The following is a 13832-nucleotide window of genomic DNA, read 5'->3' as shown; positions in this document are numbered from 1 at the left end:
AGAGGGACTGAAATGCTAAAGGCTGCTGCATACTTCAAATGACTTGCAATTTGGAATATCCAATAGCATTAAAAAGCTCCTTTACTATGGCTGAACATGCAATTTAAAAAGTCTATACCCATGTTCCATGGCAACTGGGCAGGTATAATAATCAGAAAGTAGGGGTGCTCTGATTGATCGGCCACCAATTGTTATCAGCTGATATTCATTCTAAATAGTTTCATCGCTGGTCTCTATAAAGGCCGATCAGAAGAGCCAATCAGATGACGCAATGCCGCCCAGGTATATTAATGGCCAGCGTCCCATTTTAGCATTTTGCAGAGAAACACAGAGACACGTTAACTGGTATTATGTTAGAAGATGCAGACACGGTGGATATTTTACAAGCATGGGCCAGGTAAAGCAACAGTCAACACACCTGGTTGTAATTCAGTACCACGTTGGTTTTGATAGTTTCGATGCCAATAAATGAACAGTTGTCAATTCCTGATACTTTCTCATCTCTTTGTTGTTTAGAATAGTTAAAGAAATAAATAATGCTACACAATAAATAGAAGGCTTCAAATAGACCCCATGATCGGTGATCGTTATCAGCCAATACTGCTTCAAGCGATTGGAGATCGGAGCACCTTATCAGAAAGTTTTCAACTGGTCCTCTGATTCTTATTTCCATTTCAAATTTACTATTTTCTTAGAAACCGAGAGAAAAATTTAAACAACTTCGCTGTCCCAGGTCATCGGACAACACAAGGCACAAACTAGTTCATATGAAGCATGCAGAAGCCTTCACATAAGCAAGTTGCAGCTAAGCTGTTCTGAACAGAAGCATATTTCTGTGCACTGTGAGTAAAGTACAAGACATTAATGTCCATCAATGCTGAAGCCTACCCTTCAACATTCTGCATAAACAAATACTTAAGGGCAACACTCATCAGCAGCGTGCAACTTGAGTCAAAATGTCCTCTATTGTTTATATGTAAGATATGCCACTCTCATGTTTCCCAGCATTACAGGGGGTTTGTCTGAGGGGGGTCCACAGTGTTGGACTTTGAAAACCCCTGCCATACACAACCAGTGCTGTATTAATTGCTCTGTAAAATGTAACCCAACAAACTCCTAGACAATATGTGCTTTTAATAAAAGTATCATGGCCCCATATGTCAGTCTTACCCTGTTCATCTCTGTTGTCCAAGACTCACCCTTTATCTCAGTATTGTCTCTGATGAGATCAGCTGCTTCCAGCCCTTCTTCCTGCCAACCAGCGTTTCCTGGATTCTCATCCTCCTCTCGGATTGACTGAGACTTCCTCAAAGACTTCCTGAAAGACTTTCCAGATCCCAGCAGTCCTGCACAAAAACGTCATAAAAGAGCACAAGTGAAGCTTGTGTTAGATAATGCAGGTCACGTCATATCAGTTGACCTAAACAACCTGAGATTATGTTTGACTGTAAATAGATAATCCATTGATTATATTTACAGGTATTTATTTTAGTCTATTTATTAATCTTGTGCCAACTGTTATTCAACACTGAAGACTGCCTGTTCTTCATATAGTACACATTGCTAACATGCAGGTGGGTACTAATTGTGATTACTGGTTGATGGAGCTTGGATGAATGTGTGTTTGACTCAAGCCTTGATGCCTAACAATGATCTACAGTGCATCCGGAAAGTATTCACAGCGCTTCACTTTTCCACATTTATGTTATGTTACAGGCTTATTCCAAAATGGATTAAATTCATTATTTTCCTCAAAATTCTACAAACAATACCCCATAATGACAACATGCTTGTTGAAGCACCTTTGGCACCAATTACAGCATCAAGTCGTTTTGAGTATGATGCTGGCACACCTATTTTTGGGCAGTTTGTCCCCTTCTTCTTTGCAGGAGCTCTCAAGCTCCATCAGGTTGGATGGGGAGCGTCGGTGCACAGCCATGTTCAGATCTCTCCAGAGATGTTCAGTCGGGTTCAGGTCTGGGCTCTGGCTGGGCCACTCAGGGTCATTCACAGAGTTGTCCCGTAGCCACTCCTTTGTTATCTTGGGCGTGTGCTTAGGGTTGTTGTCCTGTTGGAAGATGAACCTTCGCCCCAGTCTGAGGTCCAGAGCGCTCTGGAGCAGGTTTTCATCAAGGATGTCTCTGTACATTGCTGCATTCATCTTTCCCTCGATCCTGACTAGTCTCCCAGTTCCTGCCGCTGAAAAACACCCCCACAGCATGATGCTGATGGTGTTGGCCAGGTGATGAGCGGTGACTGGTTTCCTCCAGACATGACGCTTGCCATTCAGGCCAAAGAGTATAATGCACCTGAGCTCAATTTTAAGTGTCATGGCAAAGGCTGTGAATAGTACATGTGGTTTTTTTTGTTTTTTATTTTTAATAAATTTGCAAAGATTTCAAACAAACTTCTTTCACGTTGTTATTATGGGGTATTGTTTGTAGAATTTTGACATTTTGGAATAAGGCTGTAACATAAACTGTGGAAAAAGTGAAACGCCGGATGCACTGTACATAACCAAAAACAGCGCGTGAATAATTACTTAGGACATTTTGTCAGAATGAATGTTCTTCCTCTCCTCTCTGTACCCACTTCTGCCCATCTGTCAGTGCACTCATAACTTACTTGACTCTTGATTTTTGTCTCTACCTTTTCAACCCTAGACTTTTGCTTTTTTGGTCCTTAATAAAACTACATGCTAAATGGTGAAAATGTCACAATTTACTTGGTGCAATGTGCAAGAATTGCAAGATTTTGGCCAGAGTCTGTCAAATTCATACTCCAAACAAATAGGAGGTAGCATATCACCAGAGTAACCGCTACCAGAATATCTTCACCGTTCAGCGGCAGTGTATTTTGGCCTTAAGAGAGAAAGTGTAACGTAGCAAACTCGCTGCTTGCACACATCTCCCAGCTGACAGGACGGGCCGGGGCTAGCATGCTAACTTCAGTAGATATCTCTGCAACACAATACAGTACATAGACGACACTGACATAACATCAGAACTGTTACTTCTTCACATTCTGTTGATAATGTTACTTCATTTTTTTAATATTTTAAACTAAAATTCTGGCCATATCTTACACATTGCACCTTTAAGCATCCTCATTTATGTTAAGCTGGATAAGAAATAAAACACTCAGTGCACGCCTACATATGCATATATTATACAAAGCATAATAGAGACAATGACAAAAACATAAGGGAACTAGTGGTACTAGTGTTTATCATACTACTGCTGAGGGACTAATGCGACACTACCAAAGGGTTTGAGTTGAAGTTACCATCTTCACTGTTCCCCTGGGAATGACTACCAGTGCTGGCTGGTGGAGTATCAGAGTGTGACTCATCAGGGCTCCTCTCTCCTGACACACACTGGAGGTTTTCGTGAGTGGGACTGCTCAGACTGTCAGAGCGCAAGTCATCAGATGGAGTTCTGTGTCTTTCCACAGTTTGGGAAACCTCCAAAGCTGTATCTTTGTGGGTCTTATCCAATTCAACTGGTTTATCCAGAGCATTGCTGCGAGGTTTGGGGACCGGCTTATAAAAGGGCTCTGCACTGACCACTTCAGACAGCAAGAAGAAAAACAGGGTAAATAATATTGCCCTGTCCAGTCAAATCCCGAATAGCCATTTGAATGTGACAATTAAACTACACAAGGCTTTGTTTTCATTCATCTTCACACACTGGCCATCATTCATTCAAATTCCTTGCAGTCGAATCTGCTTTTACAATGGGGTGTTATAATATATACAATATTTAGCAGTTTCAGGTAAAAAAAAAAAAAATCAGTCTCACTGTCAATTTCACTTCAAATAGCAAGAGGTTTACTGCTGCCTCCTCACATAGAAGAAAGGTCAGCTGACCCTCTTGCGTATGCACATGGCTACCTGCCGCCTCAGTGTATGATGGTTGAACCTGCCAGCTTGGCACAGTGGGTATGCCAAATGACCTTAAAAAATAATGTAGATAATAATAACTAATGTAAATGTATATGTAGAGTAGGGATTTCTGGCACAACTTCACCCACTTCCAAGGTGCATGAAGAAGTCAAAACTTTTTATTGTGAGACCAACACGTTTCATCAGTGGTCATCAATGACCCTGATGAAGGCCACAAGCTAACTTATATGACATCTCTACACCAGTGCAGTGTACAAGGATATCAATTTAAAAGACAAGCTTGGACTAATATCAACTTTAAAGTTGGATCATTCAGTGTAGGCCAGCGAACAATGATATGATATCATTGTAGCAATTCTCTCTATTTATTGGATGATCAGATAATGGTAGGTGAATCGCAGCCATCGTGTCAAAGTTGCAGCCTGCTGCAGATGCAGTGTTAGAGGATTTTTACAGATGCTGGGGAATACTAATGTATATGTGAAAAGAAGTTGTATAAAGCATTTTGTGGCTCCAGAGGGAGCTGTGTGAAGTCTGATAAATGTACACACATGATGTCACTTGAGTCAATGTTGGTTGGTTCTGAAGACTACAAGTTTCACAGAGAAACCAGACCTCTGTAGCCCGCTCCTCATCTCTGCTTGAAGCTAGATGCTAGATGCTCAAGGCTACATTAGCTGCTACTAGCATAATACATCCCAATCTGACCCATCCCTCATAGTAAGAAGCTGTTTGAGAAAATACATTTTCAGGGCCTTTAAACCTAAATTATCATTAGGCTACTTAATAAAGACCAAAAGTACTGATTTCAAGATTTACAAGTATACTAAATATCAACATAAATAGCAGCTAAACTCTTGCATAACGTATGCAATGTATATAAACATATATCTATCTCTTAGAGATATATTCTCCAGCAAACCAGTGACCTCTATTTGGTTTTTCCACTAAAGACTTCTTTTTATGGGCGTTTGATTACTGCCAGCTGTTAACTGTTGTTGTAAAATCCTAAAACATATGCCCAAAACCTCTCTCAGTTCCTCCCTGGACCGCAGAACTTAAACACAGAGACGACTGCAGTGTGATGGATGTTATATCAGGGAGAATCCTCTCCACATTATTACCTCTGCCTGTTCCTTCACCGCTGTGTTCGTCATCTTGCCACCAAGACACTGTTGGTTTCTGACTGCTTTTAGCACTAGGCTGCTTGTCGGAGCTGCACAAATCCACTGAGTCATCTGAAATAGACTGACAGGGAATCAGGTTTAAGTCAGAGAGATGCCTTCAGGATAAGACTGTGTATATTAAACCATGATATCCTTTGGTGTTTTTTTTCCATCTTTGATGTTAAACACTCATATTTCTGTCCTTTGAAAAAAAAACAATCATTATTGTAGCATTCCTAATATTAGCCAACATGAAGACAGTTTGGCCAACCGCTGTCCTCTCAGCTTAGATTTGGAAACTGTCAGACAAAAGTCAGATACTCATTCTTCTATTGGGCTTACAGTCCTTTTAAATAAGAGAAGTTAACATCCAGTAAGTATTATAGTTTGACACAGTTGCAGTTGGTGTGGATTGGACAGATGGACACGTGCTTTCAGGCAGCTGACATGTTGCTACTGGTCTCTTTGTGCCTCTGAAGTTGTTTAGGTCAGACCTAGTAACATTTCCAGAACACTTTCACCATGGCAAAAGTCTGAATTGAATGCCATCAGCTTAACGAAAAGACCACAGCAGCACAAGGTTCAACATGCAGAGAGAGATTAAATGCGTGTCTTGTACCGCCTTCTAGAAATCACTGTAATAAATGTATTTTCTCAATCTTCATCTCTTACGCACAAGGAAAAGAAAATAATAAACCACTGTGAAAGAGCCAATTTTAAATTGTCGAGGAGATTCTTCTCATATCACATCAGTCTATAAAAACAATTTTCCCCCATCGCAGTGCAACCGAGGTAAAAGAGGTTAAAAAAGCAGTCATACTATCATAATCTCACCTGCACTCTCTCCTTAAATTTTTTGTTTTCATTCCAACTGCATGGATGAATAAATGAATATCCAACAAAACTCTTTACATACAGCATGTCAGCGTGAGCCCCAACTTAACGTCCTGCCATTCAATGCTTGTGCACTGTCAAATATTATAAAACAGGCAGCAAAATTCACTCTCTAATAACGTTAAATGATGAAACTGATGCGAAAATGTATCCGTGGATTCGCTGTAAAAAAAAGCAGGGCCAGTGTCTCTTGTGCTGACGATGGTCATTAATTAAGACTTCAACGGCAAAGTTTCCAAATCCTTCAGTGATGCAGCCTGTGGGAGAAAAGAATGCACTCTTCTTCGCTGTTTTTTGTTTCTCTCTCTCTCTCCAGGTGCTAAATACAGCACGAGCATTGTGGCTCGTAAATGTCCTGTGATGTCTAAATAAAGCTGCAAGGAACGTTAACGTAAAACAACTGAATGACAAAAATTCATCATTTTAACAGATAGATGAAGACAGCAATGTTAAGTATTCTATGTCTGAAAAGGGCTTATGAAGCACATTGACGTTTACAAATGAATTACTCTTTCCATACTGTGCAATTCATGCAACCCTTAACGGATAGCATGATAATCTATGAACAGTCCCACAGTAGTCTGTACACAATGTCATATTACCTCCTTCAAGAACAGCTCAAACTGTTCATCCAGCTCTTCCTTGGTCAGTCTGTGAGACATAGTGATACTGTCCACTCCATCAGCCAATGGGAACAGACAACTGACAATAAAGACAAAAGGAACTTTGAAATTACACCTGGTGTGTAGCATTTTTTTTTTTTTTTTACATACTTTAAGCATTAAAATGCCTAAATGTGATAAGGTGGCATATGGTTTTTACAGGTATCATTGTGGGTACCAGTACAAAATACGAGCAATCAAAGAGACAGATGGGGAAAGCCTCTTAACCACAAGATAAATTTATTATGCACTGTAGCACAAATATGGTATCATTTCTAGAACAAATACAGTATACTCAAGCTTATGATAATTGTGTATTTTCGAGTTGGAAACATCAGCCTAAACACTGTTATTAAATCCTTCAAGTTACTATTTCCTTAACAAACATCAAATTCACCAAAGAGCACTTACTTTTAAAGGTCTTGTTCTACCAGGAATCCCTCAATGTTCTTAAACCAAAATGCTCCGCGTACGAAACAAATGATCAGTGTAAGCCATTCGTAATAAGTACCATTTTACTGAAATAAAATGCTGCTCGCTAAGCGTCTTATGCCGAATCTTTAGGCATTGGCATTTCAAATTACATTAAAGAGAAAACGGTTGCGTTGTTAGCTAGGTGTCAATAAGTTAGAATAAAACAGTACAATTTCCGGTACAAAATTGTCAAAATATAACCGTGCCCGAGACCACTCAAACGACATTTGTATTAGGTACGTTAATGTATAGCTAACTAATTTCCAAGACTAAGCTAAGTGTAGCCAGAGCCTGGTACAAATTCAATTAGCTTCACTGGGAGAATGCAATTGAAAACGGGAAATTTGATTATTTTGGGGTAGCACAAATGACAGTATAGTAATGTCGGAACCCCATTTGTATTTTGAAAAGTGTTGCCTTACTTCCGGAGTTTTTCAAGACAATTGAACAGTAGCCACGTAACTCTTAACGTTAGTTTATCTCCTTAGCTGGCTAGAAGGATAAGTACATGTTTCCCACTACGTACGAAATAAAGCAGTACACTTTCATTAGCGAAATAAAGCAGTACACTTTCATTAGCGTACATGTATCAGTCTTGTATTGACAGAACTCACATAAAAGACTCGACTTTGGAAGCTCTCTCAAATAAGTACTTGTTGAAACGTCCCCCTCCTTGGTTTGTTGTTTTGAGTGTATGGCAGTTCCCGCGACACTACCCGGGTGACAAAATCAACGTGATTGGCTAGGGGAAAAATGCGTCATAACGCATGACAACCAATAGACAGACAGATGAAAAGAGCGAGCCATCGGAGCTTTGGTTTCTGCGTCGATTGGTAAAAGCATACGGCCAAAAGTATGTGGACACCCGTGTACAATTCAAACTCCTCTATGTGACACCCCGAATTACCATTTAAAAGATAAACTGCCCACCAGCACCCAAATGTTGAATGTTAAGTGAAATATAAATAAAAAGGCCACAAAAAGCCCACCAAACTACATAACTCCAGGAGCGCTGCCATCAGCCACCACGATGGGACGGTGGTTTGTTAAGTGTGCTTCTTTGTTTTTTGAATATCAATGATCTAGGACACTATAAGATGCTTGTAATTGTATTACATTTTTCTTTCTTTTCTTTCCTTTGGTGATAAAACAGAAAAAAATGCTGTACTTTAAAATTTCACTTGTAAAGTTGATGTGACATTCTACAGAGCTGAAACTATTAGTCAATTAATTGGTAAGTCGATCAACAGGAAATTAATCAGCAACTATTTTGATCATTGATGATTGCATATTTCCACATGTATGTTATCAATTACCTAATTTATGGATGATGTGTGACATGTCATCACAGATTTTCTGTATTTGGGTGCGCTCACACCTTCACCTTTTCCTGCAGAAGACTATTTTTGGTCAAAACATTTGTCCATCGTGTCCAAGTAGACTAAAAAAAGAATTGGCAACTAGCCAACAGTGTGCAGGTACTTTTTAAAGCTACCAAGCACCTGTGAAGAGTCGACGATTGCCTTTACTGCACGCCTGTTCAAGACTGTTAAAGTCACACCTATGATCCAAATGTAAAGCAAATGGTCACCTTATTACTAAAATTCAAAACACAAGATTAACACTGCTGTCACTCCCATGTTGATTGACAGGTCTTTTAATACAGGGACTAACACACTAATTGAAGTTATTCATATTTTCTAATGTTGCCAATTCATTGTAGCTCTGTAAAGCTCCCATAAAGCTGGATGTCGTCACACTGAGTCTGTTAGTGATTAAATCAGTGATTTGGCCAGTAGAAATATCTCCAAGTATTATACATAGTTATTTTGCAGTATCTCAGTGGCATTGACAGCAGTTAACCATAGCAGGAGCATTGCTGTAGAAGTCACTCATCACATTTTCTCCACTTGGTGGCAGTATTGAGCTGTGGCTCAGTCTGTCTCTTCCCTGTGTCTCCGTACCTGGAAGGGCAGTCCGTCATCAGAGATCAGTAGTAATCTAATAAACTCTGCCCTGCTCGCTTTTCTCTGTCTTTCAGAGGTTAGGACGGATCCATATAAACTCTGTTTTCACCCGCCTCCCTATATGGCTCTGTCCCTCATAACCTTGCACACACTCCTCCAACACTCACACGGTGTGTCAGGGATACAAGGAGGGAAAGAGACACCCTGAAGGCTGTTCTGTTTTTGCTGATCTGTCCTGCATACAGCCTCATTCCACTTTATGTGCCTTAAACTTCTGAGGGCCAGAAATCAACACATCACACAGCAAACAGAATGCTCTACTGCCACACACACTCACACAAATACCTGCTTATACTGAACCTTTTTGGAAATGAAGCAAAGCAACATAAGCAACAATAAATGCATTGCAGTGTGTTTGACAGTTATTCTGATCTGAACGTAATATAAAGACAATGGGAGCAGAACATTTTGTGGCTAGATAATAGGCCTTTTCACTTCAGGCATTCTGACATGTCACAGGAGGAAAAGCACAGGTGTAAATCATAAAATGAATCATGGCTGAATTCCATTTAGCTGCTTCCATTTCAGGGCCCTGGTATTGTACAAACTTGCTCACTGTCATGGTTTAAGGTATGGTCACATTACACTTCCATCCTAGAAATATTTGTTCCGTTTGCCATTCACTTCAACTGAAGCTTGTACGACGGAAACATTCAAGCATGCGTTTGCTGTGTCGGTGTAATCTCCAGCTGCAGACTTGCAGGTCAGAGTTCACCTTTTTGAGCGAGCAGATTTGCTCGTTGGGCCCATAGAAACACTGTGTTTGGAAATGGAGAAGTTAATATTCTGGCGTGTTTTAACTCTATATTTAGTACATTATCATAAAGTCATAAAATATGATGGATGGCTACAGTTGAATCTACCCAACAGTGTGCGGTAGTCAAACACAGAAGCACCTGGACCGCCAAATGCTGCTGACAGGGTAACATCAATAATGTAGCGCTCTGAAAGGAACATTTGTTTAGGATGAGTATACTTTTACATGGGATACATTTTTGTGTTTATACTTTCAAACTGAAAGTACTCTAGATAATTTAATATTGCACTTCCATAAAGTTGGTGGACTCACATGAGACAGATTTTTAAAAATGGTCAAAATCGCAGCAGCACAGACAGATGTGTCCTGACTTTTAGTCCCCGGTATGAGTAAGCCTCCAAAAACACTTCTAATAATTTAACCAATGCTGCAGCATCTTTTCATTACACCCTCCATGTCCCAAGGCATCTCTTCCAAACTCCTGATTATTTTCTCAGACCCAACAAACCTCCTCCAGAGCCACAGGAGACATAATATAACTGTTTTAACAGACTGGGAAGGCGCACCCCTCCCCCGGTTTCAACACTTCATATAGTACATCAGGAAACAAATGAACAAATTACCAAAACAATTACCAAATTAATACCAGGGAAACTCCCTCAAGGAAAACTTACTGAAAACCTAACAAGACACTCTGGAAAGGACCACATAAGAGGGAGAGAAACAGTATTTTGTGTCTTATCATCATCAAATGATAAAACACACAAAATACTGTTTCTTAGCTTTGATTGTAGCCAGGGCCATACGCAGGGTTTTAGAAATACTGATGTCCATCAACTGAGCTTGCTAGTGGCGTTCAGGGGCATTGCCCCCGAAAATGTTTTTAAGATGTTGGGAGAGCAAAAACTGGATAACAATAGCTTCAAAACCATGTCAGTGTGCGGTAGCAGTGACGCACCAAAATAAAATTATTTTCAGGCAATTATTTCACGACTTTTATTACATACACCTCGGAAAAAATACAGAGGTCCGGACCTCGCTCACCTCAATGGCTGTCATGAAACGTGCTCAAATAGAATTAGACACCCCCCCCCAACCCTAAAAAATACAATGTCCCTTGAATATGATCACAGTCACGCAGCCCTGAGGATTGTTATACCTATATATACGTATATGTATCTTAATTCTAAACTTAATATTATGTAGTAAATATTTTTTCCTACGTAGTCACACAATATGCTTTCCGTCTGGTTTTGCAGTTATGCCATGTTCTCTATTGTTCAAAGATTGAAAAAGCTTGCATTAGATCAATAAGTTGTGATTCAAATTAACTGTGCACTTACAGACTCTCACCTGAATTTGTTTTATTTCAATAGAGCCAAGGAAGGTAGTAGTGGTGATGCAAATGTACATTGTATGATTATGATAAAATACTCCTGACCTTTCACTTCCTAGAAGCAGTCAGTCAGACATAAATATCCCCTTCACTTCACTTGCTGTGTCATTTCTGCTGTTTGAGTGAAGAAGGGGGAGGAATAACAGCCAGGGGTGAGTGAGTGTTGCGTCCGATGATACGCTCCATGCGCTCCATGATAACTGGTTGACTGATTGAGATGAGAATGCTGGTCAGCACACTCCCTCTTTGATGTGCATCTCTGATGTAAATACACCACTTCCCTGTCCTAATGAAGGCTTCATCCTCTCCTGTCACACTGACACTGACACTGACTGGACAGCTAGCTGCACCCTCCCACCCGCCAGCTCCGTATTCTGATTTCTATTCACGTGTACACTCTCATTATAGAAAAGCCGCTTATGAGGACGCACTTCCATCAAAGATAATTGGAGTGACCGTCAGCGATAGATATAAGTGCGCCTTCTGCAGTGTTCAACTTCCTGTTTTGATTTAGGGTGTTAAAATGTGCAGTGGATGCTGTATGTTGGACCAGCCTTTGCAATTTGGTAGATTACATGCTTTACCCAAGATACCCGCATAACGCTGGATTAATTTGATGGCTTTGGGTTGGATTCCCGGGAGAGGAGGCAGAGCGCCAATGACAGAGGCAGGAGGACCTCTTAGCACAGGTTATCCCTTCAACTGCAATCTACTGAATCAGGGAGAGCGGGAAGATGACTCAGTCTACATCCTGTCCCTACATCCCAAAGTTTTAAATGAACATGATGCCTGAAAGGTGATGTGAAAATGACACAACCAAAAAAGTCCATAGTTTGAAACTGAAATGGCGCTGTGGGAGTTGAAAACCACAAAAAAAGGGGGGATGGAAAAAGAATTGTGGCTGTGCAGCATGTGGGGGGACGTCAAACCCATTGAATTTGCACAGCAGACTGAAGTGCTGCTTGAGACATGTTGACCTCTGAAAGAAAATCTAACAGGGCCGAGTCTCCAATCAAGGCAATGTCACATTATCGAATTTTATTCAACACTACTCTGGCTGAAAACAAAACTTGAGATCAAGAGACACAGTATGGCTTGCAGTAAGTTATGAGGCAGGACTACACGATACATGTATGCACATAATAACTCGGTACGTTTTCAAGTTACACCAGTGATTCTAGGTGAGTAGGCCTCCTCAAAGCCTGCCCTGGTGCCAGGGCCAGAACCAGAATCTGACTCGGCCCTCATCAGCCTTATCCACTAATCTAATCATTGAAAGTGAGCGCACCTGAAATGTTTCTATTAATCCATCATTACACAAGAAAACTGTGTGCACAACTACAGCAAGTACAGTAGGTCAAACTTGAATCAAAACGTGGGTCTATTTTTTATAATATTTTACTGTCAATTTTATATTTTATATGTATGCTTCTTGACTTGCAGTACTTGCTTCATCTTTCTTTATATTTTATACATACTATGTTTATTGATGTGCACCAATATACCAAGGCAAATTGCCTGTATGTGAAAACCTGCTTGGCAATAAACCTGATTCTGATGTCATTTTAGCATCATGCTGTTGTTAGCTTTACAGTGAAGCTAATGGGGAGCTGCAAGGGCGAGTGCCAGGACAGAAGTGGTTATCTCAGCAGCAGTGGTCACTGTACAGTAATGGCATTTATGACACTTCTGCCACCACTGAGGAGTGACACTGATATTGCAGTTGCACCAACTACCTGTCTTCTTGATGTGCCAAATACATTTCTTTTCATGGCCATTAAGGGAAACATGAAAAATGTACTCTGGTATCATAGTTTTTGCTGAAGAGTGGCTACTCCTGCAACAAGTGACAATTAATGCTAAATGCCAAAACCTACTGTAATAGTAGCACAGCTGGAGAAGAGTCATTAAGTCAGTGAACTAATACGATGCCAACATTTGCCAAAACTAGCCACCATAAGCTACTGGTCATACTGGACCAAATGAGTCTGCAGCAGCAAAACCCCCTGACTGTTTTGAACTTTGTAAGAGGAAGAATGTGTTATTTTTTTCTTTACACAGTCTTGCTTTAAAGCAAGCATAGGCGGCGCGGCGTTCGGATTTCAGACTTACTTTTACAGAATGAATGGGTACAAATTCCACACAGTGTCACGTTATTAGTTGGTGGCGGTGGAGGAACCCTTTCTTCCACTGTGTCCAGCTACAATCACTGTTTCAGTGTTCATGCTCTCAGTCTTGTGTGACTGTGCTAAACATGTATTGGTGGAGATGAAGCAACTAATGGAAAATGACGCTTGGATTATTTTGATATCAGAGAGTGACAAACAGCTAACAAATATAGAATTCTTATTCTTTTATATATGTACAAGCTTATCTGTTTCATTTCAGGCACTAGTACTGGAATTACTTATCTTTGAGGTGATGGATAAAATTAAGATGAATGAAACAATCGAGAGATAAATGGGTGAAGAAATGTGTCACACTGGAGAACTAACAATCTGTCTAAACCTCATCAACTTGATCTCATTCCAGTGATTGATTAGTTCTTTCTG

General features: G+C 40.3%; 1 protein-coding gene across 4 annotated transcripts in view; it reads right to left on the bottom strand.

Annotated features, from left to right (window-relative positions):
- Positions 1–7857, bottom strand: part of cep162 (centrosomal protein 162) — a 42797-nt gene extending 34940 nt beyond the window's left edge. For 3 of the 4 annotated variants that reach the window (XM_044207103.1, XM_044207106.1, XM_044207105.1), the window contains exons 1-4: positions 7715–7857; positions 6567–6666; positions 5029–5152; positions 1200–1346 (exon numbers count right to left, since the gene is read on the bottom strand). In XM_044207103.1, the coding sequence (XP_044063038.1) occupies positions 1200–1346; positions 5029–5152; positions 6567–6626 (331 nt within the window). In that variant the 5' untranslated portion in view covers positions 6627–6666; positions 7715–7857. Of the gene's footprint in view, positions 1–1199; positions 1347–5028; positions 5153–6566; positions 6667–7037 lie in introns of all 4 variants that reach the window. The other variant, XM_044207104.1, reaches the window with a different exon arrangement.
- Between the last annotated feature and the right edge of the window lie 5975 nt (positions 7858–13832).

Source organism: Siniperca chuatsi, linkage group LG9 (assembly GCF_020085105.1).
Source record: "Siniperca chuatsi isolate FFG_IHB_CAS linkage group LG9, ASM2008510v1, whole genome shotgun sequence".
NCBI classification, from domain to species: Eukaryota; Metazoa; Chordata; class Actinopteri; order Centrarchiformes; family Sinipercidae; genus Siniperca; species Siniperca chuatsi.
Note: the sequence above shows the minus strand (reverse complement) of the source record. Positions and strands in the feature narration are given on the sequence as shown.